The sequence below is a fragment of the Mesoplodon mirus genome (assembly GCF_964341445.2).
Source record: "Mesoplodon mirus genome assembly, chromosome: 10".
Lineage (NCBI taxonomy): Eukaryota > Metazoa > Chordata > Mammalia > Artiodactyla > Ziphiidae > Mesoplodon > Mesoplodon mirus.
This window is the reverse complement of record NC_138986.1, coordinates 35061495-35087050: the sequence shown is the minus strand read 5'-3', so window position 1 is coordinate 35087050 and position 25556 is coordinate 35061495. Positions and strand designations below refer to the sequence as shown.

At 37.0% G+C, this 25556-nt stretch overlaps 1 protein-coding gene across 1 annotated transcript in view; it reads left to right on the top strand.

Moving 5' to 3' along the window:
- The window catches only part of RSPO3 (R-spondin 3), a 77457-nt gene that overhangs the window by 22916 nt on the left and 28985 nt on the right, over positions 1-25556 (top strand). The window contains exons 2-4 of the mRNA XM_082634017.1: positions 9167-9358; positions 11159-11305; positions 16159-16356. Of these exons, the coding sequence (XP_082490143.1) occupies positions 9167-9358; positions 11159-11305; positions 16159-16356 (537 nt within the window). The remainder of the gene's footprint in view (positions 1-9166; positions 9359-11158; positions 11306-16158; positions 16357-25556) is intronic.

The window sequence follows — 25556 nt, the reverse complement described above, 5'->3', positions numbered from 1 at the left end:
AGTAATTTTGTGAATCTAGGAGAAAAATCCACTTATTTTTTTCTGCTCAGGACTTTAGATGTCACACATAAAGCTGGATTTATTTAATGGTATACCCACTATTTGTACATCTTGTGCCTGTTAAAATATCACAAGTCCCTTGCCTGCTGTTTGCTTATGCTAAGACTTCAGCCATCAGATATGCTGCTTTAGCATGCTATGTGGTGAGAAGATTTAGGTTTATTCAGAATATAACAAAGTGGAGCTTGTTTTTAGCACAAACTGAAGTTTGTCTCATTCAAGAATATGAACTCAGTAGTTGTAGAATCATACCCATGCAGATTCATTACCATTCAACTATCACATTTTCTGTTTATGTTGATTTCTAATTAATTTTCTCCTTAAAAAAAAAAAAGAATGGCTCTCTCAGCCAGACTGGAGCACATAATGATTCCCACTGTTGGATGAACACTGTTGGATCTGTCTCATGAAAAACGCTGTTATTACCACCCACTAACTCATCAACAGGTCCTGGCTCTCTACAGAATCTGGGTCTCCATTACCCCTGTCCACGCCTTCTTATCCTCTGTTCATCTCCACTTGGGAACATGGCCACTTGGAGAAGGGGAAGCTTTCCCCCCAGTTAGCAACAGCTGGAGATGCTGATTTAGTACCTTACATTTTACACCCGTATCAGAGTACATCATGATAGATTTTCTACTTGTAGTTAGGAAAAAAACCCACTATTTTTGGTTCTACAAATGCTTTTTGTTGCAGTTTCAGCAGTAGTATCAACTATAGCTCTCTGGTAGCTCATAGGAAAACTAATATGGTTTTCACTACTTTTGAAGAATCAACGTTGGAATTAGCCCTTAGGTTACTTAAGTCATTTAATGGGAAAAAAAGAACATAATAGTGGGATTCTAAAAGGAATGTTATAAGTGAAAACTATAATGCTGTTGCTCTAAATTATTTAGACTGTCAGTAGGCGTCACTAATGGCAAGAATTCAGAAAAATACAAAAAGGATTATATTCAAGATTGCAAAATGTTTTACTTTTTTACTCTTTTTATTTATTCTTATGACGTCTTACATATTTCATAACTTTCCTGTTTCTTCTCACCACCACCAACGCCCCCTCCCTCTCCACACACACACTCCAGTACAAGAGAATGAAGATTTAAAACCCCAAAGCAAACTAAAATTACTTCTTGAGGGAGCTGGGAGGAACCAAAGAGAAATAACATGTTCCCAAGAGCAAAGTACAGGTAGATCAATGTACAGTCTCTTCCAAGATTGCAATCTGAATGTAAATTCCCAAGTTATGTCTAGTTAGAACATTATCCTCTAATATAAAACTTAATAGGAAAACATGTTTTCGTGGAATACAAGATGCTGATTCTGTTCCATGACCCATAAAATTGACAAAAATTAAAGTGAATAACTAAATCAGAAAAAATGTGTGCTTTCCTTTCCTTCTGATATCTGCTTACCAATGCAGAGTCTAAAGGTACTTGGTAGATAATCCCAGCTATTTACTTTGGTAGAAAAGGGTCTGTAGGATCTGGCTCTAACCTCCTTTTCTAACCTCATCTCATACCAGTCACAGCACTGCAGCCTCATTGGTGTCCCTTGTGCTGTTCCTCATGTCCTGTTCCTTCCCACAGTCTTTACACTGGCTGAGGCTCCACCTGGGGTGCTCTCCCTCAGGTTTCCATGGCCGAGTCCTTCTCATCCTCCAGGTCTCAGCCAAAGGGTAAACCTCTTAAAGGGGCCTTCCCTGACCAGCATATTTAAAATAACTTCCCAGAGTTATTCTCTGCTTTACCCACCTGTTTATTTCCTGCACAACACTCATCACAATCTTTAATCATTTAATTTTTTGTTTACTTGCTTATTAGCCGATTAACGTCATGAGATCGGGAACCAGATGTCTTATTCATTCCTTCGATTTCTGCACCATGTGTAGTGTTGGGCACATAGTAGTTATCAGAGGTTTTTGTTAAAACCCTTAATACTAGTCTCCACTATATATATATGTATACACATATATATGTACACACATATATATGTGTATATATAGCTGTGTGTATAATATATATAATGTATGTATATTAAATTATATTACATAATTATATATACTATATATAATATTATGTATATAATATACACATATATATATATATATATACACACACAATGCAACCCACTTTCATCTTTCACTTCTAGTTCTGATGCTATAGCCTGTGCATAGACAAAGCACAGCCGTTGTCCACCAACTTGGCAACTAATTCCAAATATTCATCATATCTTAGATTTGGGGAATTCTATATCTGCCATCATTTGCTAGTCATGTTCTTAATATTTTGAGCTGGCTTGATTTTAGTGGAAAGTCTAGCTAATTGCGACTTAATGTTAGGTCTGTTTTATTGCTGTGGTTTTATTTTAAAGTATTTATAGAATATAAATATTAGACTCCCTTCAGGAAATTATTATTCAGTAAGAGAAAAAGAAAGCTTTTCCAAGTTTTCAAAGAAATAGTTTCCATTAAAAACAGTATGTTTCCCACATAATAATGGTGGAGCCCTAACTGGACTATATTCAGCAGCTGGTGAATACATTCCTCTCTGAGACTATTAGGAATTTTGTGAACCCATTGGTCTGGGCACAAACTTTCAGAGTATCAGAAGTTGATTCACTGGGACAAAAGATGTGGCAGACTCAATGATTTTAACTGCTTCAGGTCAGTTTATGTCTGTGCTATTGATTTGACAAAAGACCAAATAGAATGTGTGGGTGTCATGTGTCTAATACAGGCGCACACACACACACACACACACACGTGCGCATACATTTATATATTTAAATAGCATAGGTGAATTTTAATTCATTTAATGATTAAAACATTGGTATATGAAGACATTAAAATCATCAGATGATACACAGTACTTCAAAAGTAGCAAAATCTATATATGTATACGTATAAACATGTTGCTCTTTTAACAAATTATTAGTCAAAAATAATAATAGAGGACTATGATAGACCTCTGTTCATCCAGGTATCATTGTTTAAGAATGTAAAGGAGTATTGTACCAGTAAGCGATTATATTTGTTTAAGCAGCTTTTGATATTTTGCTGTCTATACCTAATACTCCCAAGTTGCCCAGATGGTTCTAGAGATCTTAGCCATTGTCAGTTCTGCCCTAAAAGCTTTAACCTATGAACAAATAAGAAACATTGACTCTCAATATTTTCTGGGGTTTATTCAATAGAATTTGAAAGAGACTGCCAAGTTATTCAAGTTTTTAACATTAGATTTTTCTTAAAGTGAATATTGCCAAACATTCCAAAGGAAACATGCAACATCTCTTTCCATGACCAAAAGATTACATTAAACTTAAAAATGACTCTATAACAATCAAGTCCCAAGATCTGATAGAAATGTGCAGTCCTAATTTAGGCAAGAAAAAAGTCTCCATTTTCACCAGGTGAATGGATAACTGAAGTAAATGGCACCTAGAAAAGCTTTCGTTATGTTATTTTGAATGACTTATTTCATAATTAAGCATCCTCAAAATGTATGTGATTTAAAATTGGTTTCTTTACTATGTGTTCATAGATACAGTTCACTTAAAGTTAATTATTATAGATACTTTCCATTAAATATTTACTGCTTTAACATTGTTATTTTCTTTAAAACACAAATAAATGGCTTATATTTTATATTTATTGCTTTCATCCATTCAATAATCAAAAACTCTTTAATGAAGGGACTTCCCTGGCAGTCCAGTGGTTGAGACTCCGCGCTTCTCTTGCACGGGGTGCGGGTTCGATCCCTAGCCGGGAACTAAGAGGTTGCATGCTGTATGGCCAAAGGGGAAAAAAAAAACCTCTAATGAGGACCTATTCAGTAAGCAGCTACCCTGTGTAGAAGCTGAGAATTATCCGGAAAATTACGAAGAAATTATCTAGACGGACTATATTTCTGCCTTCAAGAAACTTTCAGTCAATGCGAACGTCCTTGTAAAAGGAGAGGACATGGAAGAAAGGACGGATGTAAAAGTAACTTTTTTTTTTTTTTTTTGCGGTACGCGGGCTTCTCACTGTTGTGGCCTCTCCCGTTGCGGGACGCGCAGGCTCAGCGGCCATGGCTTACGGGCCCAGCTGCTCCGCTGGCATGTGGGATCTTCCCGGACCGGGCACGAACCCATGTCCCCTGCATTGGCAGGCAGACTCTCAACCACTGCGCCACCAGGGAAGCCCAAAAGTAACTTTGATTATAGAATTTCATCTGTCTCTTCTCCCTACCCTGTCTCCTAAGGCCACTGCATGGAGAAGAGCAGACAGTGAATGTTCTGAAGACAAGAATGCTTTAGGGAGAATCTGTATGTTTCATTGGTTAAAAATAAATTTATCAAATTGGTTAATTTATTAACTTTTGATTATCTGAATTATAAAATCAATGTTACCTCATGTGTTTAGCACTTCCTTTGAACTTAGTCGAGCCTATTATAAACCTAAAGTCTGTTAAATGTTGTACTTCTGGAAATTCTCTAGCCACAGTTAAATGACTCTCAGAGGTAATTGGCAGCATGCAATAATGGAATTCTGCTGCATAACAATTTACAGTAGATGTTAGTATTTGCAGTTGGGCTGTAGAAAGGGATTAAAGTAAGGGAAATCCTTGAAGTTTACACTTAAATTGTTACAGAAACAGAATTTAGATTCCAATGCTGCAGTTGGTTTGGTATATCATAAACATTGAAAATAACAAAGATTGTGTATTTTCCAAATGCCCTAGTACCATTTAAAACTCTATGTTCTGAAAAAAAAAAAAAACTCTATGTTCTGCACATTTTATCAAAAAAGTTGAATTAACTATCATGACAATAGCCTTTAGGAGGAGTTGCATCAGTTACATATCACAAGATTCAAACAGAGAAATAGTAGGAAGACTTGCCTAACAGCTAGAGAAATTGAAGTCACTTACACAGGGAGTATCAACAATTCAGACACTGAAAATTGGTTTAAGTGATGCATTAAGGTATACTCTTCACATTTAACTTTCGTATACAAGTTAAGAAAAGATACTTTCCTCTTTCCCAATTTTAGGAAAAGATATAAATATTTGACCATGTATTTGAAGCATTTGTAATCAGAAGTTCCCAATTTAAAGTTCCCATGAATTCTGCCCATTTTTTCACTTTATATTTACCCATGTTACACACCTAGAGTTTACTTATATATAAACAGATTGGTACCAGATATCAAAGATCTAGGTTCTAACCTTTGATCTAAGTTCACTATTTGTCCAGCAGTTTACAACATTTCTTTGAGTCCTAGTTTGGGGTTCCAAAATAAATAATTGTGATAGCTTCTACCCTTACTAATGGCAGTTTCCATGGCTAATTTAGCTTTCTATGAGATGCATGCAAAAGAGGTAAAAATTGAAAGCAAAAGTGGTATAGAAACACAGAGTATTACTAAATTTAGCTGATAATGTATTTTTTCCTTATTTGGACTACAATTCCTCCTTCTCGCATCTTCGGCACCTCCCCCTTTCAAGATCTCTTCTCTAATTAAAAGACTCTCACATACATCTCTAGCAACCATCACTATATTAAGCTCCATCTACTAAGCATCACTCTTTGGACAGTTCACAAAATCTGCAAAATCAGTGATCCCAAACCACGTTTATATTTGTAGACCTTATTCTATGAACCTTGCCACAGCCCTCCAACTGTGGCTTTTATTCAGCTGTCCCTTTCCTTTCTCTTCACTGGCCGGACATAAAACACAAATCCTCTTACTTATTCAGTCCACATTCTGTTGGTCAGCATATTTGATTGAGTCCTAAATATCCTTGGAATACACATCCCTCTCTCACCACATTGCACTGTCTCTGCTATATTTTAAGCTCTCATCAGTCTTTTTACCTTGATCCTTACGTTAGTCTTCTCCTAGCTTCCATGCCTGCCATGCTGCCAGGGAAATTGCCTTTCTGATACAGATGGGATCGTATCACTCACCAGATTGAAGTCCTCCAAATCTACAGAATAATTTCTTTGGAAGAGCCCACAAGGGGTTTCATAATCTAGATCTATCCTGTGCTTCCAATTTTCTTGATGTGCCTCCTACCTCCATTCACCACTACTTAAGCATAAGTTGCATGGAACTCGTGCCGGTCTCCTTGATGGGGTAATTGTGGTGTTCCTGCTTCCAGCCCCATCATGGCTGCTTACATGCTCATAACTTCAACACATTTTCTAAGATTAAGTTCAAACGTTAGATATTCTGTGAAACCTCCCCACCACCAACCCCTCCAATGCTCATATAAAATAGTAGTACAAAACATTGTTTGCAAAAAAAGTGATTCAGAAATAGAAAATGAAGGTATAACTAGAGTGGGAAAAAAAGAAGCAGCATGACAAAGTAGAATTCTATTTTCTCTCTTAGAATTATAAGATTTTAAGGCTGAAAGGGCTGTTACAGTCAATCCAGACCAAAGTTTTCTGTGGTTTCCATATAAAAAGTAAAAACTCTTGCCTTAAGACGAAGTTTGGGAAATTTGTATCTAGTTGTGTCATACCAACTGCATAATTTGAGTGATCCTTGTACAGGGTTCAAGAAAGCAAAATATCATGCTACTCAACTGTAAAAGAATCTAGAATCATAGAACCTGAGCTTCGTAGTCTCAATTTTTCTTATTTCCCACAGCATAATACTTAACCCTTCCTGAAGAAATAAAGTTCGCCATTATTTGTACGTGCCCATATTCAAAATTCCCTGATTAAAAACAAACAAATTTTCTTTGCCAATTAGGACAATTATATCTTCTTTAATTTTTCAAAACTCTGTTTTGACAAAACTTTTGTCTAAAAAGGCAAAATATGGGGAAAAAAGAGTGATTGTAGTACCATGTGTGAGTTGAATGTGCTACAGTTCATCAGCAAAAGTTTTAAAGAGGGAATTAAGCAAGATACTTCGGCACATCTCATAATTTGGGGCAAAATTGTTCCTAATCCTGGGACCCATACAGAGGTCTCTCTGGCAGAAGTTTCCAGACATTCACAACCCAAATTTTTAAATAAAATTTATTTCAAGATATATCAGTTTTTGAGGCTCAGAATATGTTAAGTCATATTTATTTTCATAACTGATCAATTTAAAGTTATAATTGACAAAAGTTTCAAGGGGCTTAAACTTACAATTGTGTTCCTTTGAGCAATTGCATTTCAGAGATGAGATAGATTGATGTGGGTCAATCCAGTCCATCTTCATTTAAATTCAGTCACTTACTTTCCTGAGCTTGGAGTGATTTTCTTTCAAACTGAGGTCTCGTTTTCCATCAGGAATTCTTATGAAAAGGTTTTACAGGTTTTGACCTACACCTCTCACTTTTTGAAATGGGTCGATTAGATTCCAAACACATGGAACTCTCTTCACCCCTTTCTTTTTTAGGGTCTTTCCCAGATTAAAATATGTACACATTTTCTGTAAGTCTCCAATGCTGGAGTTACTGGCATGAAAAATGACCCTGTTCCTTGGAAGGCAGTATTCACTTACAAGTCCCCCAGGTCCTGTAATGTCTAAACCTCCTGTGCCACTTTAGATGTCTGCCCCACCCCACAGAGGAGCATATACAGGAAGAGCAGACGTCCCTTCCCCCACACATTTCCTCAGTTTATTTACAAAACGTCTTGGAATGAGAATGAGCTGCTTGTGGTTCCTGTGGCTGATTCAGGGATGGTTTCCTCCAGGCAGAGAATGCTGGTCAACCAAATGACCTTTCTGCAGCTAACCCGTGCGCCCCTGTGGGAAGGCTGATCAGGCTTATGGGTACCCCTTCTAACTAAGCCTGGTGGGATTTGTTTTTGCAGTAAAGAACTTAGCAATAATCAAACATCACTGTGAAGACAGACTTAGTAATTGCAAGGTCCCTCCCCGCACCAACAGGAGTCAGAGAAACACGGGGATGCTTTTGCACTCTTGTGCCTCAACCTTGCTTCTCATAGGGTCAGGATTATTCACTTCTGAATTTCTGAAGGGACAATAAAGCTATTAATATTGTATATGAATAGAGAATACATTAGGAGAAGAAATCACCCCAAACACCAGCTACATGAGAGATGCACCTCAGTCAGCAATTTTCCATGAGCTCACATATAGGTGTCTGTGACCAGTTAATAGTCATAAAAAAGGTTTAAAGTTGTGAAGATCTCAAGTAAACATGAATCTTCCAAATGTTTGTATTTGTTCAGACTTGCTAATGAATATTCTCACCACACATATTGGTGACTCTTAGAAACCTTGGGATTCTCAGGGATATGTGTAGTAGTAGCCCTTAGAATGGGCTTAGAATGGACTGGTCATGTCCTCACAAAATATATATTTCACTTAAGTAGATGAAAGATGAGGACACAAAAACTATAAGACTTCTCTCCCAAAAGATCAAATATTGATCTTAATTTATAGTAAATATTATTATAAATTCTTACATATGATCCATGTGGAATTACTGATAAGATAAATCACATTTTCACCATTATATCCATTTGAACTGATAAATATTAAACTCATGTGAGAAGAAATGTTTCAGGAAAGCATTGGCAGGGAGTGAGGTGCTGAATAGCTACATAGTTGCAGAATCAGTTTGCTTTGAATCAAAAGGTGAAATGGTGTTCTCTAATAGACCAGAGTTGGAAAAGGTATTGTAAAAATTAGTGTCATTACTAAGATTAAGCCCCAGTCTATGTTGTCATCCTTATTTGAAGACATTAGAGACATCCACCACATAAATGAAAAGCAAAACTTATATGTATTGATTTCAATGAGTGAGCACAAAATACTCGTCTCTAATCTGCCAGGGTGCTAGTTCAGTGAGGATACTTCCACTAGGTATATAGTATCCACTAGGTATATAGTATCTATAAATATTTTGAGGCAATATATTCTTATATTTCAAATGCTCAAATTTTAAGAACTTTGAAATTAAAACAATATATGTATGTATTAAAGGGAAATACCAGATCATAGAAAAGAGGGGAAAATTCCCAACGTATTCACCCATTACCACCAAGTTGAAAGCTAATAAAAGAAAACGTGTATCCTGCCCAGAGAATGTCATTGAACTTCTATATCTATGATTTAACTTTCATTTCTGTCTTTCTACATTTGTCCCCCTAGTGCATCCTAACGTCAGTCAAGGCTGCCAAGGAGGCTGTGCAACATGTTCAGATTACAATGGATGTTTGTCATGTAAGCCCAAACTATTTTTTGTTCTGGAAAGAATTGGCATGAAGCAGATTGGAGTGTGTCTCTCTTCATGTCCAAGTGGATATTATGGAACTCGTTATCCAGATATAAATAAGTGTACAAGTAAGTGTCTACACAAAATTATGTTTTTATCTCATCCTTGGGGGACTTTCCAGATTTGAAATGGCCTCTAACCATATTTGTAATATTCAATGTTAAGTAAATAATAATATTTACCTGACACTTAGGCTAAACCATACTTGAACTTAGCCCTCAGGGCAGGAAGATTTTCACCACTATAAAAAATACTCCAGTTTTATTTTATTTTATTTTTTTTTGCGGTACGTGGGCCTCTCACTGTTGTGGCCTCTCCCGTTGCGGAGCACAGGCTCCGGAAGCGCAGGCTCAGCGGCCATGGCTCACGGGCCCAGCCCCTCCACGGCATGTGGGATCTTCCTGGACCGGGGCACGAACCCGCGTCCCCTGCATCGGCAGGCGGACTCTCAACCACTGCGCCACCAGGGAAGCCCAAAAATTCTCCAGTTTTGAGGGGTTTTTTTTTCATCATAAAAACAAAAACTGAGAACGTGGTTATCATTCATTGAACCTGTAGAAAGGTACCACAAGCACCAGTGCCACCTGAGTTCCCACCACCATCACAAAATCCAAGTATTTAATGACTAAAAGAAGTAATTCAGCTATTTTCGCTTCAAGAAGGATTCCAGTACAGCAACTGAAACATTTATTTATCAGTTGGAATTAAATGTTGGGAACACTCTCAGATCACATCTCATCTGGACTGAAAGTTTACTCTCCACACTGTAGACCCAGTAACCTTTTGAAATGTAAATTAGGAAATATCACCACTCTAGCCTACATCACATGTGGCCCTGCCTTCCTCTCCATACTCAGCTCCTACGACTGCCCCTCAACCACTTTGCACTAACCTCTTCTTGCAAGATCTTCCCACTTCAAGTCTTTTGAAATGACTGTTGTACACTCACCGTCCTGGCAGTTTGGAAAGCTCTTTGCCCACACCTTTGCTTGGCAGGCTCTCTCCTTTCATTCAAGATTCTGCTCAGATGTCACCTTCTCACAGAGGCACTCCATGACCGTCTTGTCCAAAATAATCAACCTCTCCCCCTCATCAGTCACTTTTTATATCTTTTTCCTACCTTTTGTTTTTGTCGTTATTTTTTCCAGAGCACTTATCACTCTGGAAGTAGACTGCTTAGTTTCAAAGACCACTCTGCTCTGTGGTCCTGAGCTAATTACCTAAACTTTCTGAATCACGGTTTCCTTCTCTGTAAAATGAGAATCATAATGGGGGCTACCTCACTGGGTTACTGTAAGGTTTAAATGACAATATTGTAAAATACTTGTAGCAGTGTATGACATACAGTAATCACCATATAAGGATCAACTATCATTATTGTTTATTGTATCTCCCCTCCTAGAATGTAAACTTTGTGAAGTATGGGCCTTATCTCCTTCTTGTATGATGCTGTCAATGTACCTAGAATAGGGTTTGGCAGACAGTAGGCAATCAAATATTTGTTGAATTAAAAATTAGAGCTCAAGAGCAGCACAAAGGCAATATCCTTGTACATTTCATTAAAGTTCTAATGAAACATTTTTGCTATCATTTAATATAAATAGACACTTGGTCTTATAAGCATTCTTGTCAAAATTTTTTTCATAATGCAATAAATACATAATTTTGAAATCAATGACTGGTGTACATCAACTAAATGACTATGGAGGAATCATTAATTTGGTTTGGCAAAATAATTTTGAGCCTAAGTGTTTGTTTGACATACAAGTTGCATGTGCCTGTGTCATAAGCATACAGAACTGCACCAACAATAAGTAGTTAACTGACGATAATGGAAGCATATTTCTCTTTTCTTTTTTCATTTTCAGAATGCAAAGCTGACTGTGATACCTGTTTCAACAAAAATTTCTGCACAAAATGTAAAAGTGGATTTTACTTACACCTTGGAAAGTGCCTTGACAATTGCCCAGAAGGGTTGGAAGCCAATAACCATACCATGGAGTGCATCAGTATTGGTGAGGAAGAGCTCTAAGACTTAGGAGGGATGAGAAACACCAGAGGTGATAATGTCAGTCTCCATGGAAACGCTGCTCAAAGTGCTGTCTCACAAGAGCCTGAGGGACCACCTCTAAGAGGCTCGCTCCCTCCTTCTTTACAAAGATACCATCCTAATGGGCCTTACTCAGTGTGTATCACAGTAAATTTAACACCCTGTGCATGCGCCGTTATTTCTTAGGGACCATCGATAACTGTTTCAACTATTGTGATCATTACAGATTTATTTTGTATCACTATCTAATGAAGTTTTACTTATAGTAATTTATATGTATACATGCACACTTCCATACACACACACACACACACACACACACATTTGATCTTGAACTAAATTTCCACCTTAGGTTAAGAGTTTCCACCTAGATCTAATGTCAACCAGTGACCAAACTTATTTTCCAAAAGGAGGAAACATATTCTCTGGATACAGCCCTTTAATACTCAGTAGATGGATCAAAGACTTAGAGAACTGGATCTGATATGGTTAAAAAAAATCTCACTTTTTTCTCTCACACTGCTTTGCTGAAACGCCCTGCTTGCACAGGTATTCAGAGACAAGGAGAGGATTTTGGACTTAAACTGACAGAAGGACACAGTCCCAGGGCCTGATTAATTGCAGGCTGAGTTTCCTGGAGGGAAGGTTCCTCAGACAAGTTGTTTGCCTAATAACGGATCACTGTCAGGCTATATTTTCCCTGTTTTAAATGGTGTGCAGCTACTACAGCTACGAGCTTGGTGAACAGTTGGGGAGCAGATGCTAAACCAAATGGGGAAACAGCATACTAAATCTCAGAATCCCCTGGGCAAGAGCTGCAAGAACCTTTTGATACTGCAGTGCTGTTGGCAAATGCACACAATTGTCCCCTTGATTCAGGGCAAGATAGTCTCCAGGACACCCCTGGGCTCCCCACAGACAGATCCATTAGAATCTTAAGTACTGGAGAAATAACTCTAAAGTGGTGGTTTAACCATTTCAGGTCCACATGAGACATTTATTTCTAAACAAAATTTTTGTGAGAAGGAAACAAATAGTTGATATTTTAAAGATAATCTCAAAAGCATCTGGAAAACAACTTTCCTGAAACAGCTCATGGCTCAATTTGGTTCAGTCTTATTTTTTCCTCTAGTCAATAAAAACACAGGAAAATAACTTAGAAATAGAGTAAAAGGTACATGAGAAAGCACTTCAAGTTCATCTCTCTGTAGGTCCTGAGGGCTGATGATTAGAGGTGATAACTTCCAAACTGTGGAGAAAATAGGAAACAGTTCTGAAAATATTCAAGGACAGAAATTCAGGATAAGTTGCGGAAAGTTTGTGATATTGCTCTACCCAGGAAAGGGGCGAATGTTTAGATTTTCTTAGTTGTTGAAGGTGTAGCAACAATCCTTCAAAGGCCATTTATATAAATGTGTTAATGCTTTCCTATCAGAGAGCATTTAACACCTGGCACTGTTGGATTAGCTATTAAGGCTTCCTGGTAATTTATAATACTATTTAGACAAAGACTGTTTGGTTAACACAATTACGTTTAAGAAATTTATGTATTTTAGAATAGGGGTTAGCAATCTAAAAGCCATTTAGTGAATCAGGCTCATTGAGCAGGTAGGTGTAAATGACCTAGGATATAGGAATAGGCAAATCAACAGCTTTAGTTCCTGGATGTTGTTGCTTGTTCCATAAGGGATGCTTCCCATCATGTGGTATCTGGCCTACAAGCACTGTGTGGACCATGCCTGTGGGCTTGCCTCAGAATTTCACAAAAAGTGATGACTTGCTTGAGGATCACAAAGGACCATTAAAGGCTGTTCCTTTAACAAATATGAAAACTAGGACCCAGAGAGCTGAAATGGTGATCCCAAGGACACAACGTGAGTTATTGTCAGTGCTATAATTAATACCTCTACTCTAGCTCTCTACGGCAGAGGTTGAAGAATGTCTCTCCCTTTGCTAAAATCTATACTGTATGACTTGTTTCTTACCCAGATTTTAAATTGAGAGAACATGTCATAAACAGAGAAAACACCATCTTCATACAGAGCTAGGGTAAAAAATTTATGTCACAACATACACACTCCTTATGGTTTGCAAGTCAAATTAAGCAAAAATGTCGACTGAATCCAATTTTATAGGAGAATGTATTTCTTCCACTTTGTGCTCCAGAAATTTGCTTCCTTTCTGCGCTGTCATTCTGCCACCCTCATTGCTCTTCTTGGAGAGTTGGTGCTGTTCAACTAGTCACAGAGGGAAGATATCTAGCTCCAAAGAGTGAGTAGCAAAGAGCATGGCCTTGCTATGTTCTCTCTGGAACCATGCAGTCAGGCAGCAAGAATGAGAACAAATGAATAATGTTGTAAGACCATTACTGGTGAAATATCCAATTCAACTTTCCTTCCAATTCAAGAATCCCTTTTACAGCATTCCAGGCTGATGATCAACCACACCATGACCACTTCCAGGGACAAGGAGCTAACTACATTTTTGAGACACTTGTTTCATTAGTGAACAGTTAAACGTTCCAATGTTAAGATTGTTCTTAATACAGAAGATAGAAGAAATGCAGTTTCTGTTGAGCAGTTCTGTTTTTTTCTTAATTACCTCTTAACCAAACAGTGCCCCAGATCTATACTGTTCATTTAATGACCTGAATACTACTTAAATCTACCTATTTGTTGTCTTTACATGATCAACAAAGTTTCCATTCTTTCCAAAAATAGTTTTTGGATGCTAACATTAAAGGTTCATTTGAAAGTATTTAGCTAAGAAAATTTCTTCTCCTCTCAAGGCCTTTTAACTATCCCATCTTATTAGAGCTCTTTATATCTGAACTCGCTAGTTGTGAATATACTTCCTCCTTCTTCTTCAATGGAATAATCTAAGATTGGCACTTAAATTTCATTTTTAGAACCATTCGCCATCTGACTAAAGACTCATAGCTACTTATGTTGTAATTTTTTAAATCTGTTTTTCTTAAGTCTAGGTGTACATTTGCCTAGACCACCTTTGCTTTTATGAAAATCACCAAAGTTTGGGTGATTTCCACATCACGTAATTTTTTGCTAATTTAGTCCATGTAGTTCTGGCATTAAATGAATACTGGACAGAGTTACAGCTCACAAACTTGGATTTTTATTTTTCCATTTGCTGTCTTGGAGGTGTTTTTATTTGTATGTGCAAAGCTCCCCTACTTTTTAATGACTAATATTGGGATCAGAGATATGACCTTAACTGGCAAGAGATTATGATATCATTAAGTGATTTGGTTGCTCTGTTCTTTAACCAACTGAACATGAAGACTCCTTTGAAAGTGGTTCAGTAAAGTTCATTTAAGTTCATTGAAACTTAAATTCACTTATCTAATCATTTCCGTTCAACTCTGTGTTGCATTCAGATACCTAAAAGTGACTGAAAAAGCATGTGAAAAAAATGTATTGTGAATGGCTTTAAATTTCTGAAACATTTAGCTTATATTTCTTTCTTTTTTTTTTTTTTTTGCGGTACGCGGGCTCCCCACTGCCGCGGCCCCTCCCGTTGCGGAGCACAGGCTCCGGACGCGCAGGCCCAGTGGCCATGGCTCACAGGCCCAGTCGCTCCACGGCATGTGGGATCCTCCCGGACCGGGGCACGAACCCGTGTCCCCTGCATCGGCAGGCAGACTCTCAACCACTGTGCCACCAGGGAAGCCCAAGCTTATATTTCTTGAGGTTGTATGAAAAATAGTATTCTGCTCTAAAATAAGGATTCTTTAAATCAGAAGGCAGCAAGGTTAGTGGGAATTTGTTTTTGTGGAAAGAGAGTCATATCATCTGAAAGAGTTACTGTTGCAAGCCGTTTCCATTGTAAGTCAGGAAATTTTATGAACATAAATATAAGAATATCACCTTGCAGGTGTTTATTTTTTATTAGAAGTGCAAAAATCTGTTATAATACCTTGTAAAGCCAAGATTGAAAAATCTGTTATAATACCTTGTAAAGCCAAGAAAAAGGGGAAAATCTACAAAAGAAGTTTTAGAAAAAGTATATCAGTTCATCCTAGAAATCAGCCAGTCAAGTGAATTCTAGAAGCAGTTTATCAGCTGAAATTGACCCAGAATTCACTTAAAATAGATACTGTTATGCCTGATCTACACCCATGAATAAATGACAATATTTAAGTACTCAAGAAAAGGCACATGAAGTAGAAAAAGCACTGAGTTGTAGGCCAAGGACCTGAATACATTTTTTGCTTAATCATTCTCTAGCGCAGAAGTTCTCAGAGTGTGTTCTCAGTACCTGCAAATGTGCATCACGTGTATCATTAGAAATGCAAACTCCCAGGCCCCACCCCAGGCAACTGAATTGGAAACTCTGGGTGGGGAGAGGTCCAGCATTCTTTGTTTTAGCAAGTCCTCCCTGCAGGTGATTCTGTTGCACACTAAACTTTGAGAATCAATTCTCTAGTATGTAATAATGACTAACCTATCAAGTTATGGTCAGGATCAATCAATAATTGTAGCAGTGCTCTAGAAATTGTAAAGCACTGGTCAGTTGTGAATAATTAAATTCATGCCTGAGTTAATCAAATCTACAGTGAAAAGTAAACCCAATGCAAGAGTGAGTTTACCTGATAATATGAGGACCAAAAAGTGGAAAACATTCTATTCCTGCTTTTACTTTCTCTTTGTTTTATCTTTAAGTCATCTTGCCCAACTTTGTTCTGCAGGATTTCTACTCAGAATTTGGGCGAGTATTGATGGAAGCAAGCCTTCTTGTTTATTTAACAATTGTGAAACTATGTGTGAGCGAACTGAGGCTGTTTCTGGTGTTCTGTTTCAGTGCACTGTGAAACCAGTGAATGGAGTCCTTGGAGTCCATGCACGAAAAAAGGAAAAACATGTGGCTTCAAAAGAGGGACTGAAACACGGGTCCGAGAAATAATACAGCATCCATCAGCAAAGGGTAACCTGTGTCCCCCCACCAGTGAGACAAGAAAGTGTACAGTGCAGAGAAAGAAGTGTCAGAAGGGAGAACGAGGTACAATCATACTAACTTGTGCTTGTTTGAATCCTCATGATTTGATGCAAATTTCACTTTATTTCTTAGGAAACATTTATTATTATCACTCATGTCTGAAAACCCTAAAATGTGTACCAAACAACGAATATGTTGGCTGTAAATTACAGAATATCAATGTGGTAATTTTTTAAAATGGAGCTTGATATCAGAACTTTAAACTACACAAAAGTGTGCTAATTGAATCTTAGGGAAGGGGGCTGCATTATAAGCATATAATATATGCCTATATCTTCCTTTTGGGCCATTATCTTTCCTATCATCTACCTTCCTAGTACCTGGAAAACTTAGGGGAAGCCTCAGAAACACAAGGTCTAATAATAACATTTGGTACATGAGCATGGTGAATACCAGCCATCAGCTTACTCCTTTCTTCATTGCCTACAAACCAAAGTAGTGTAATTAGGTGTTAAGCTTTTGCAGCTAAACATATTTTAAAGGTTACATATTTTATAAGTATAATACAAGCATTCATGACATTTTATCCCCAGATTTTTTTTCATATTACAGTAATTTCATACATCAGATTATAGAACCTACCAAATCAATATTAAATAACTCTGTGTAAGGGCTGTTTTGAAGTCATATGAGTGCCAAGGAAAAATATATCATTTAATCTGATGCTTTAAGGTGATTAAACTTCCATATAGAAGATCTGCAGTTGTTGACTTTTAAAATATAATTTTTCCATCTTTCTCACTAATCCTCAGCACCACTGCCTACAAATATGTTATGTAGCTATTGATGAGCCTATAAATGATCCTCTCAATTAATTGCAGCTTGGCTGACTCTGTAGTTGAACTCCCTTTGCTTATTTCATTCATTCATTCATTCAACATCATTTTATTGAATTTTTATTTTATGGCCACATATAGTGTTAAGCCCTGGGGATTCACAACTGAATAGGGTACCATCTCTATCCTGAAGTTATATTCAGAGTCCAGTGAAAGGTTGAGATGTTTAAGCAGATAATCACAATATCACATAATAAGGGAGGTTTGGTGTGTGGAAAATTTCGATGGAAACACAGAAGAGGGTGCTGTGAAAACTTGAACTTTGCTCATACAGGAAAGAACTTGGGTCACCCGTACTTTGCAGTGTCTTTCACTGTACCAAAAGACCAAATTGACCATCATCAGGATGGACACAGCCTGTCATTGCCATTAGTAATCAAGTAGTTAATGTGATAAACTTTTTGAATACATGGATTATTTTAAGGGAACTTCAAGTTTTTGTAAATTTATAAGAGGTTTTGATTAAAATTAGGTTTAAGGAATGAAAGTTGGCTAGTGTAAAAGGTCTTTCTGGCATTTGTTACCAATTAATTTAAAACATCTTAGATTTTAAAAAGTTGGATTTGGAAATAAAATATTTCATCACTCTACTTGCTGGTAAGCTCCCATAGCCGTACATTTACTTATGTTTACTAAATTTTCTTAAAATTTAATGACTTACAGGTGGTCTTTGTTCATATTATTCTTTCCACAAAGATTCTACATTACTAATCAGTATTTAGTATACTTTGCTTTTAAAATATAAGTGAAGAAAATCTCATCCAATAGAAAAATTAAATTATGATACTAATTACATTTTTTTTCTTTTATTTGAGGATGTGGTCTTCTAATATATTTTGCTAGCACTGACTTAAACATTAACATTGAAAATGTTAGTTTTTAAACTAGCAACAACTAAGATAAATAATTCCATAAAAAGTTTAATATCGTAACCTGTAACATAAGCTTGACTTAAAAATTTCTTTCTGGTCCTTGTTTCTTCCCCTCTGAGTAGGATACAGTGACATTTTATGTTTACAAAGAAAATGTTTTACAACTAGAAAATTTTAGGTGCTTTATTCTTTTTCAAATTTGATAAGTAGGAAATGTGGATTACATGTATAATTAAGTTAAAGATTTGGCTCCATTTTTATTTAATTTTCATTCATCTTTTTATATGTCTGTCAAAAATGATTTCTCAAGTAGCCTAGAAATTTAAGATAGGAAGGTAACCACTTCTCCCTTCATTCCTTACTTCTCTAAGCTATTAGTTTTCTTAACTTCTCTTAATGGTAACTCAAATATCAAAAATATATCTATTTGAATATGAAGAAACCAAATAGAAAAGTAATTATGACCCCTGAACATGCCACTGTATCAAATATCACATCAAAATAATAACACTACCCAGAGTCTTCTTGTTTATATTGTATATCTCAGAGCTATACAATAGTGATAAATATAAACACAATAAAGTGATGAAGACATGATTTCTCCTACCACTAGAGTAGCTATTACTTGAGTTGCACCTAAATAACATCAGTTAGGTTCATGGATGAGCATTTTCAGATGAGAAAGCTAAAAGATAAGGTTTTTTAAAAAAAATTTAGCCTGAAAATCTTGAATTTAAACTTATATCTATCTTCCCTGCCCAGGAGGTTAACAATAGACAGAAGTAGATAACTCATATTTGGAAAAGGTATGGAGCATGTGTTCAGGAATTTTTCTGCTGTGTTGTAATTGCCAAAGTCAAGGTCTCCAGGGAAGAATGATAAGATCCAGAAATGACTTTCTAAAATGTACACAAAGAAGAAGCTGAATAGGAGAAACTAGTTTTTAGTAACAGAATGGATTATTCTGGTTGTGAGATGCATATTTAAATATATGAAATTTTCATATATATATATATGAAAAATTGGTTGCAAAATCTTACACATACACACATTTTTCTTTACTAATATTCTTCTCATGCTTAGAATAGTTATAGTAAGTTAATCTGAGGCGATAAATGTCATTTCTGTAGCCCCAAATCTAAACTTTCATCTGATGTACTACTTGTTTGCACATTTAGGATTATTTCCCTTTACCTAGCATGCTGCCTTTTAATATCTTAACTTCTCCATAAATTACTAGCTTTAATAAGAAGTTATTACCATTGCAGTAGTTTCTAGCTTGAGCCTGTCTCAATTGAATTATATATCTGAAATGTCAAAGATATATAACATTTATTTTAAGAGATTATGAAGGCTAACATATATACTAGTATCACATATGCCTTAAAACAATATATTTTAAATAGAAGTAAACAAGGAGAAAATGCACTTTTAATGGCTGCCAACTCATATTTATTAACTCTTTTGTTATATTGCGTGTAACCATCTTAGATAAGGGGAAGTGAAACAGAACAGGGGAGCATATATGTGTCTGCATTTGATGCAAAAGAGTGATTTTTTTGTTTGGATTGGAAGGCAGGGTGCAAAGAAAGGAAGATCATCAAAATGTTCCTCATTCATTTGTACATGCCTTTAATTAACTGAAGAGAATTTCCTGTAGGTACTGGGTTTTGAGGCAATTCACAAAGAATGAAAGAAATTTTGTTCTTTGGTGAATTGCATGACTAAGATCCTAATTAATTACATGTAGTACATGATCTTGGGATAGAAAGGAGAGAGAACAGAGTCATGGAAGAAATGGGGCAGGGTCTACTTTCTTTGTGTAAAGAAGAAATAGCATCCTTCCTAGCAGAGAAGGAGAAAAATAATCCATTAAAATATAAATAAATAAAATGTCCAGAGACATTTCAAAGGAAGAAACAAGTGTGGGAATTATTGTATTATTTGAACATACTGAAGGTCACCTTATGTGCCTTCCCAAAATTAAAAGTACAGTTGTAAAATTCTACTAGGTTTTACATAGAAGAAAAGTGTTATATGTTAACTTACAAATTGCTGTTAATCATGCTTTCAAATACCAGTATTACAAATATGCATTATATTTATCATGAGCACTATATTTAAAGTTACAGTAAAATTTGTTTTTAAAAAAGGAAACAAATAAAAAATGAGTCTGCTTTGTTCCCAGGTTTGCACCTCTGTCTTTTAGTTTACTTCTTAAAATCTTTATAACAACTACACCAGTGATGAAGAGTTGAGTTTTCTACAGGAAGGATTCATATTAAAGATTCAGTCAAATTCAAAACAAGACATTTGGTCAAGATTTTCAGAACAGTTCTCAAAATCCAAATAGAAGGAGTCATTAGCTCAAAATTGTAGGATGTCAACTGGCTTGGAGAATTTTGATGATGGCCTCTCACCACCATCACCTCATGGAGGAGGACCAGCTGGCCTACAGACACTCATCCTGTTTAAGCACTGGAGGATGGGAGCTTTCTGCTCTTTCCCTACACCCAGTCAGTACACTAGCCCTTTAACATAGGTCAGAGAAAATTCGACAAAGTACAGAGCTGAGATAAGAATGGCATTAAAGACTGTGGTTTTCAACCAGGCATGATTTTGCTCCCCAGGGCACACTTCTCATTGTCACACTTGGAGGAGGGGGATGCTACAGGCATCTAGTGGGGAGAGGCTGCTAAATATTTTACAATGCACAGGACAGCCTCACACATCAAAAATTTTCTGCCAGTAGTGCCAAAGATGAGAAACCCTGGTATAAACTCAACAATCTCTCTTTGTTATCCCTCTTTGAGGCCATGTTAGTCCTTACCCAAATGGGTTTTTTGTTTAGATTCTGGGAAGGACCAGTGAAAACCTTTCATTGCCACCAATGGAAACCTGCACATGGTGCAGACCTTTCGTAACAAGAACAATTTGGTGAAACAGAGGGGAAATTTTTGCCCCCAAAACATTACAAAGGTAATAATCAATTTTATTAAAAATTAATATTCTTTGAATTTCAAATATTCCAGTACCACATGAAAATATTTAGCTATGTTTGAAACCTCCAAGAAAGGTAGTCTATTGCAATAAATAATGCCTTTCACTCTGAGCAATGTTCCTTAATACAAATGTATGGACTTTCTCTTAAAGGCTAAGCCCAGTTTTTCATTTAATGTCCCCAATGGAGAGGTCTGTCATTTGTTTAATCACTATTTAGCTCTCTCTCCACTGAGACAAATTATGTAGCTACAGTCATCTCTTGTTTTTTAATACACTCCTATCTACTAGGTTAAACCATATGAAACTGCCATTTTTGTTGATTATAAATGGTCAAATATAAGCAGTTTCATAGGGTTCAACCTAATACTCCAAAATTTTATCTCTCTGAATTTTGTAAATACTAGAACTAGACCTAGAGTACCATTGTTACTGATGAAAACATTACAGTTTGTATATGTCACAACTTAATTTAAATATTAGGCTTTTAATATTAATACAGGTATGCTATTGTTTTTGAAGGATGTAGGCACTCCTAACCTCTGAAGATCCTCATTAAAACATGGTTCATCTTTGAGTCCTTTTCAGTTATGCTCACTCATTGCCTATGCACTGATTTATTTGATTATATATTTTCTCCTTTGCCATATTACTCAACTCTTACTCTTTGTTTCTTTCCCACCAATTACAGCTTAATCTTTGAAGAATCAAATCAGCTGCAAATTTCACAGCTATGTGTCCGAATTTATTATCCATATAGTTAAAAGAGTGTTATCACTACTGTGACAGGCGCCAATTTCTTTCATTGATTCCTCTGACATTGACATTACAGTGGCAGGATCTTTGCAAGCATTCTCTGTTGCCCAGGTTTGTGGGTTGAAGACCATGCTAAGATTGTTTATATATGCACAGTTTACTTCCCTCTGTAATAATGGAGCTGAAGGATCACATCCAGCACTTAGATAGATTTTGAAAAAAGTAAAATGACAGTTACTAGGTTTCTTGCCTTGAGCACATTTTACAATTACACTGTATATTCTTAAATTTCTCAGTGTTAATGAAAAAGTTCTGCAGAAAATAAGAAGCCTTTTATTTCATGATTTGTAATCCCAGGTACTATACCTTTTATTTTATTTTATTTTATTTTTGCGGTACGCAGGCCTCCCACCGCTGTGGCCTCTCCCGTTGCGGAGCACAGGCTCCGGACGCGCAGGCTCAGCAGCCATGGCTCACGGGCCCAGCTGCTCCGCGGCACGTGGGATCCTCCCAGACCGGGGCACGAACCCGTGTCCCCTGCATCGACAGGCGGACTCTTAACCACTGCGCCACCAGGGAAGCCCTATACCATTTTTTATAATTCAACCAGCAGTTATTATCTTTTTATAATCAATACCAAGTTCATACCATTCCATTTTCGTAGGCTCTCTAAGATTTGGGGGACATTCATAGTCGTCCAAATTCATGGTGGGCACTATTCACAGTGGGAAAATACTTAAGTGTTGTTATTATCTTTGTAGTCCCTACCTTGCTTTGGTGGTGGAAAAATCATTTTTAGGCTTCTGTGCTATGTTGGTGTGTCTACTGCAGCATCTCTATTCTAAAACAACCTTTATAATAAATTATTCTTGCAAATGCTTATACTTTCTGAGATTTCCTTTTTGTTATTTTTATAAATATCTAATGCTTTTCAACCCATTGGTATGTGTAACATAACACACACTGGTCAGTCTGTTGAATAGAGTAGCAGCTGTAGTAAACAAAGCATTCTTCAGCCCCCAACCAAACAACGATCTTGCCATTGTTTAGCTCCTGTGCATCGGAGTGAAGTTGTTTCAGGTAGCTTTTGCTGCATAAGAAATAGCCCCAAAACATACAGGCTTAAAACAACCACCATTTATTTAACAATAAATGTGGGTGGGTAATATGGGCTGGGATCCACTGTGCAGTTCTGGCTGGCTCCCTAATGTGGTGGACTGGTTGAGGGCGGAGGAAAGTGCTGTTTCTATCATCCTCAAGGTGGCTATAGGGGTTCTACAAGTTTCTAAGAGGGAGAAAAGAAGCAGTTCCTCTTGAGTTTGGGCTCAGAACTGGCACAATTTTACTTCCACCATATTCTGTTATTCCATGCAAGTTACAAGTCCAGTCCTGATTCAAAAGTTGAAATAGATTTCACCTCTTGGGGGAGAAGTCCCATAGTTACTTTGCAACTTGTCATGCACATACAGGGATGAGTGGAGAATTGTAACCATTTTTTCCATCTACCACAGAGGTCTTTCTCTTGTTTGCAATTAGATGAGTGTGATTGCTCCTTTATTCAACATTCTCTTCCTATCTAATGTAGTGTCTCTTCCTTTGTAAAAACACTCAGTGGTTGATACAAGAGATGGTATATAGGAGATTATTTCTATTGTATTTTCCAGTTTGTAAAGGGCAGAATAGGAAGAATAAATAAAAGGCCAGGCCAGGATACCTTCATACACTCCACACATGTTTATTAAAGCACCAGCTATGTGCTAGGCACTTTTAGGTGCTGAAGATATAGCAATGGACAAGAAAGACAAAAGTCCCTGCCATCATGAATCTAGATATTGGTGTCATGGTTTATGTTGGTCCACAAAGTAAAGACAATCGATGATCAGCTCACTTGTAGCATATGCTTGTGTGGACAGTTTTCATCTTTGCGATTTTTTTCTGTCGGTAGCTGCAGTTTCATTAGGTTGCTAACACATTTACAAAGACATTTGTTTATGCTGGCAAAAACGAAATATCCGCCTACTTTTTGTTTTGGTCTCAAGGCAAATCTATTTTTCTGTGGCCACCATGTTGATATGATAATATGTTTTTGTGAGATGGCTAAGTAGGGTTAAAGGTACAGCTTGTGGCTGTGGAACAGAGCTGAGTTAACAGGCCCTTTGGAGAAATGACCCTGAGACCCTGGCTTCATGTGCAGCCTGTTCTAGCCAACTGAGATCCCTGCCAATTAGGAGGGTTCCCTAGAGAGAGCCTCAGAGAGCATCAGCATAAATTTAAATTCTGGACCCCCAAGTATAGTTTCCAAAAGGGCCTTCTTGTCCTTTGCTAATTACAAAGTAAACATTTCTCCACCAAAAAAGACACTTCCTCCTTTCATGCTCCTGTCCGCCTTCCCACCTCCCTAACACAGTCACTCCTTGAAACTGCTGGTGTTGCTGAAACCTCTTTGGCAAAGAAGACACCCCACATTTGAAGGCACAAAAGAATTATTCTTTCCATAGATCATTATCTTATTCTCTTTTTATCTACTCCAGTAACTTCTTCCTAGAAGTGTTACAGACTAACTTCGTAGATTGTTACAGCCTGACAGAAAAGACTGGTTACCTCAGCCACAGGCCTCCCAAGAGGTGTGACCAAGCAAATACAGCCAGGTTACAATTAAATTCCCTGACCTCATTGAAAAAGAAACATTCTCAAACTTGTTTACATTAAAGCTGCATCATTTTTAGCATCACAAAAGGGAAAGACCACTCGAATGGTTTAATTCTTGTACATTGCTGTCAAAGCAGACCCCAAATAGAATGTGGTATATTTTTGTACTAAGGGACAAATCCAAGCATGAGGTTTTCGACACAGTGGCTGGCATCAGTGTACATTAACATGTACAAAATGGATGTAAATGAGAAATTCTTCAAAACTTGTTATTCCACTAAGTTTCTGCTCTCTTCCCCAGGTACCTCACTTTCCATTTAATTTTCTATTCAGTTCCCTTTTCCTTTTGGTTAAAGCACCTCATTCCTCGTGTCCTAAATTGGAAATGCTTTTCTACCATTTTTCTTACTGTTTTTCAGTTTTTCTAAAAAATTATTTGCAAATGTATGTAATTATTATTTTAACAGAAAAACAATATCTGAGTGTTTATCCTTCATTGACAGTCCTTTTTCACCAAGGTCACTGTTACCTTCTGTGTATTCATCAGGATATTTGAAAAGACAGATTTCAAATTACCTTAAGCAAAAAGAAAACTATTTGCTAAAGACACAGTTTGCTCTAAGTGCTCGAACAATATCATTGGCTCCATCTTCTTCTCTCCTCTCTCTTTCTCGCCATTTCAACTCATCCTGCCTCTGTGTCTGTTTATTGGCCTTGTTCTCCCCTGCTACAGTGAGTCTGTCTCTACTCACAGGGAAAGCTGGCTCTGGGAAGCCCTAAATCTGTATCCATGTTGCTCTTGGTCCAAAAGGATAGTGCGCTCTCTCCTTCAGAGTCCATTCATCCAATCTCATGGAAGGTGCAAATTGACCCAGCTTGGCTCACATGTCTACCCTTGAACCCATCACTGTGGCAGAGGAAATGGAGTACTGTGATTGGTCTGCCTCAGTCACATGCTCACTATTGAAGCCAAGGGACATGTGGGCCACTTTGAGTAGCAGTTCTATGTAGAAATGAGTGCTAGGCTGACAAAACAACAGATGCAAATGATCTTCTTCCAAAAAAAAAAAAAAAAAGCTCAAAATCTAGA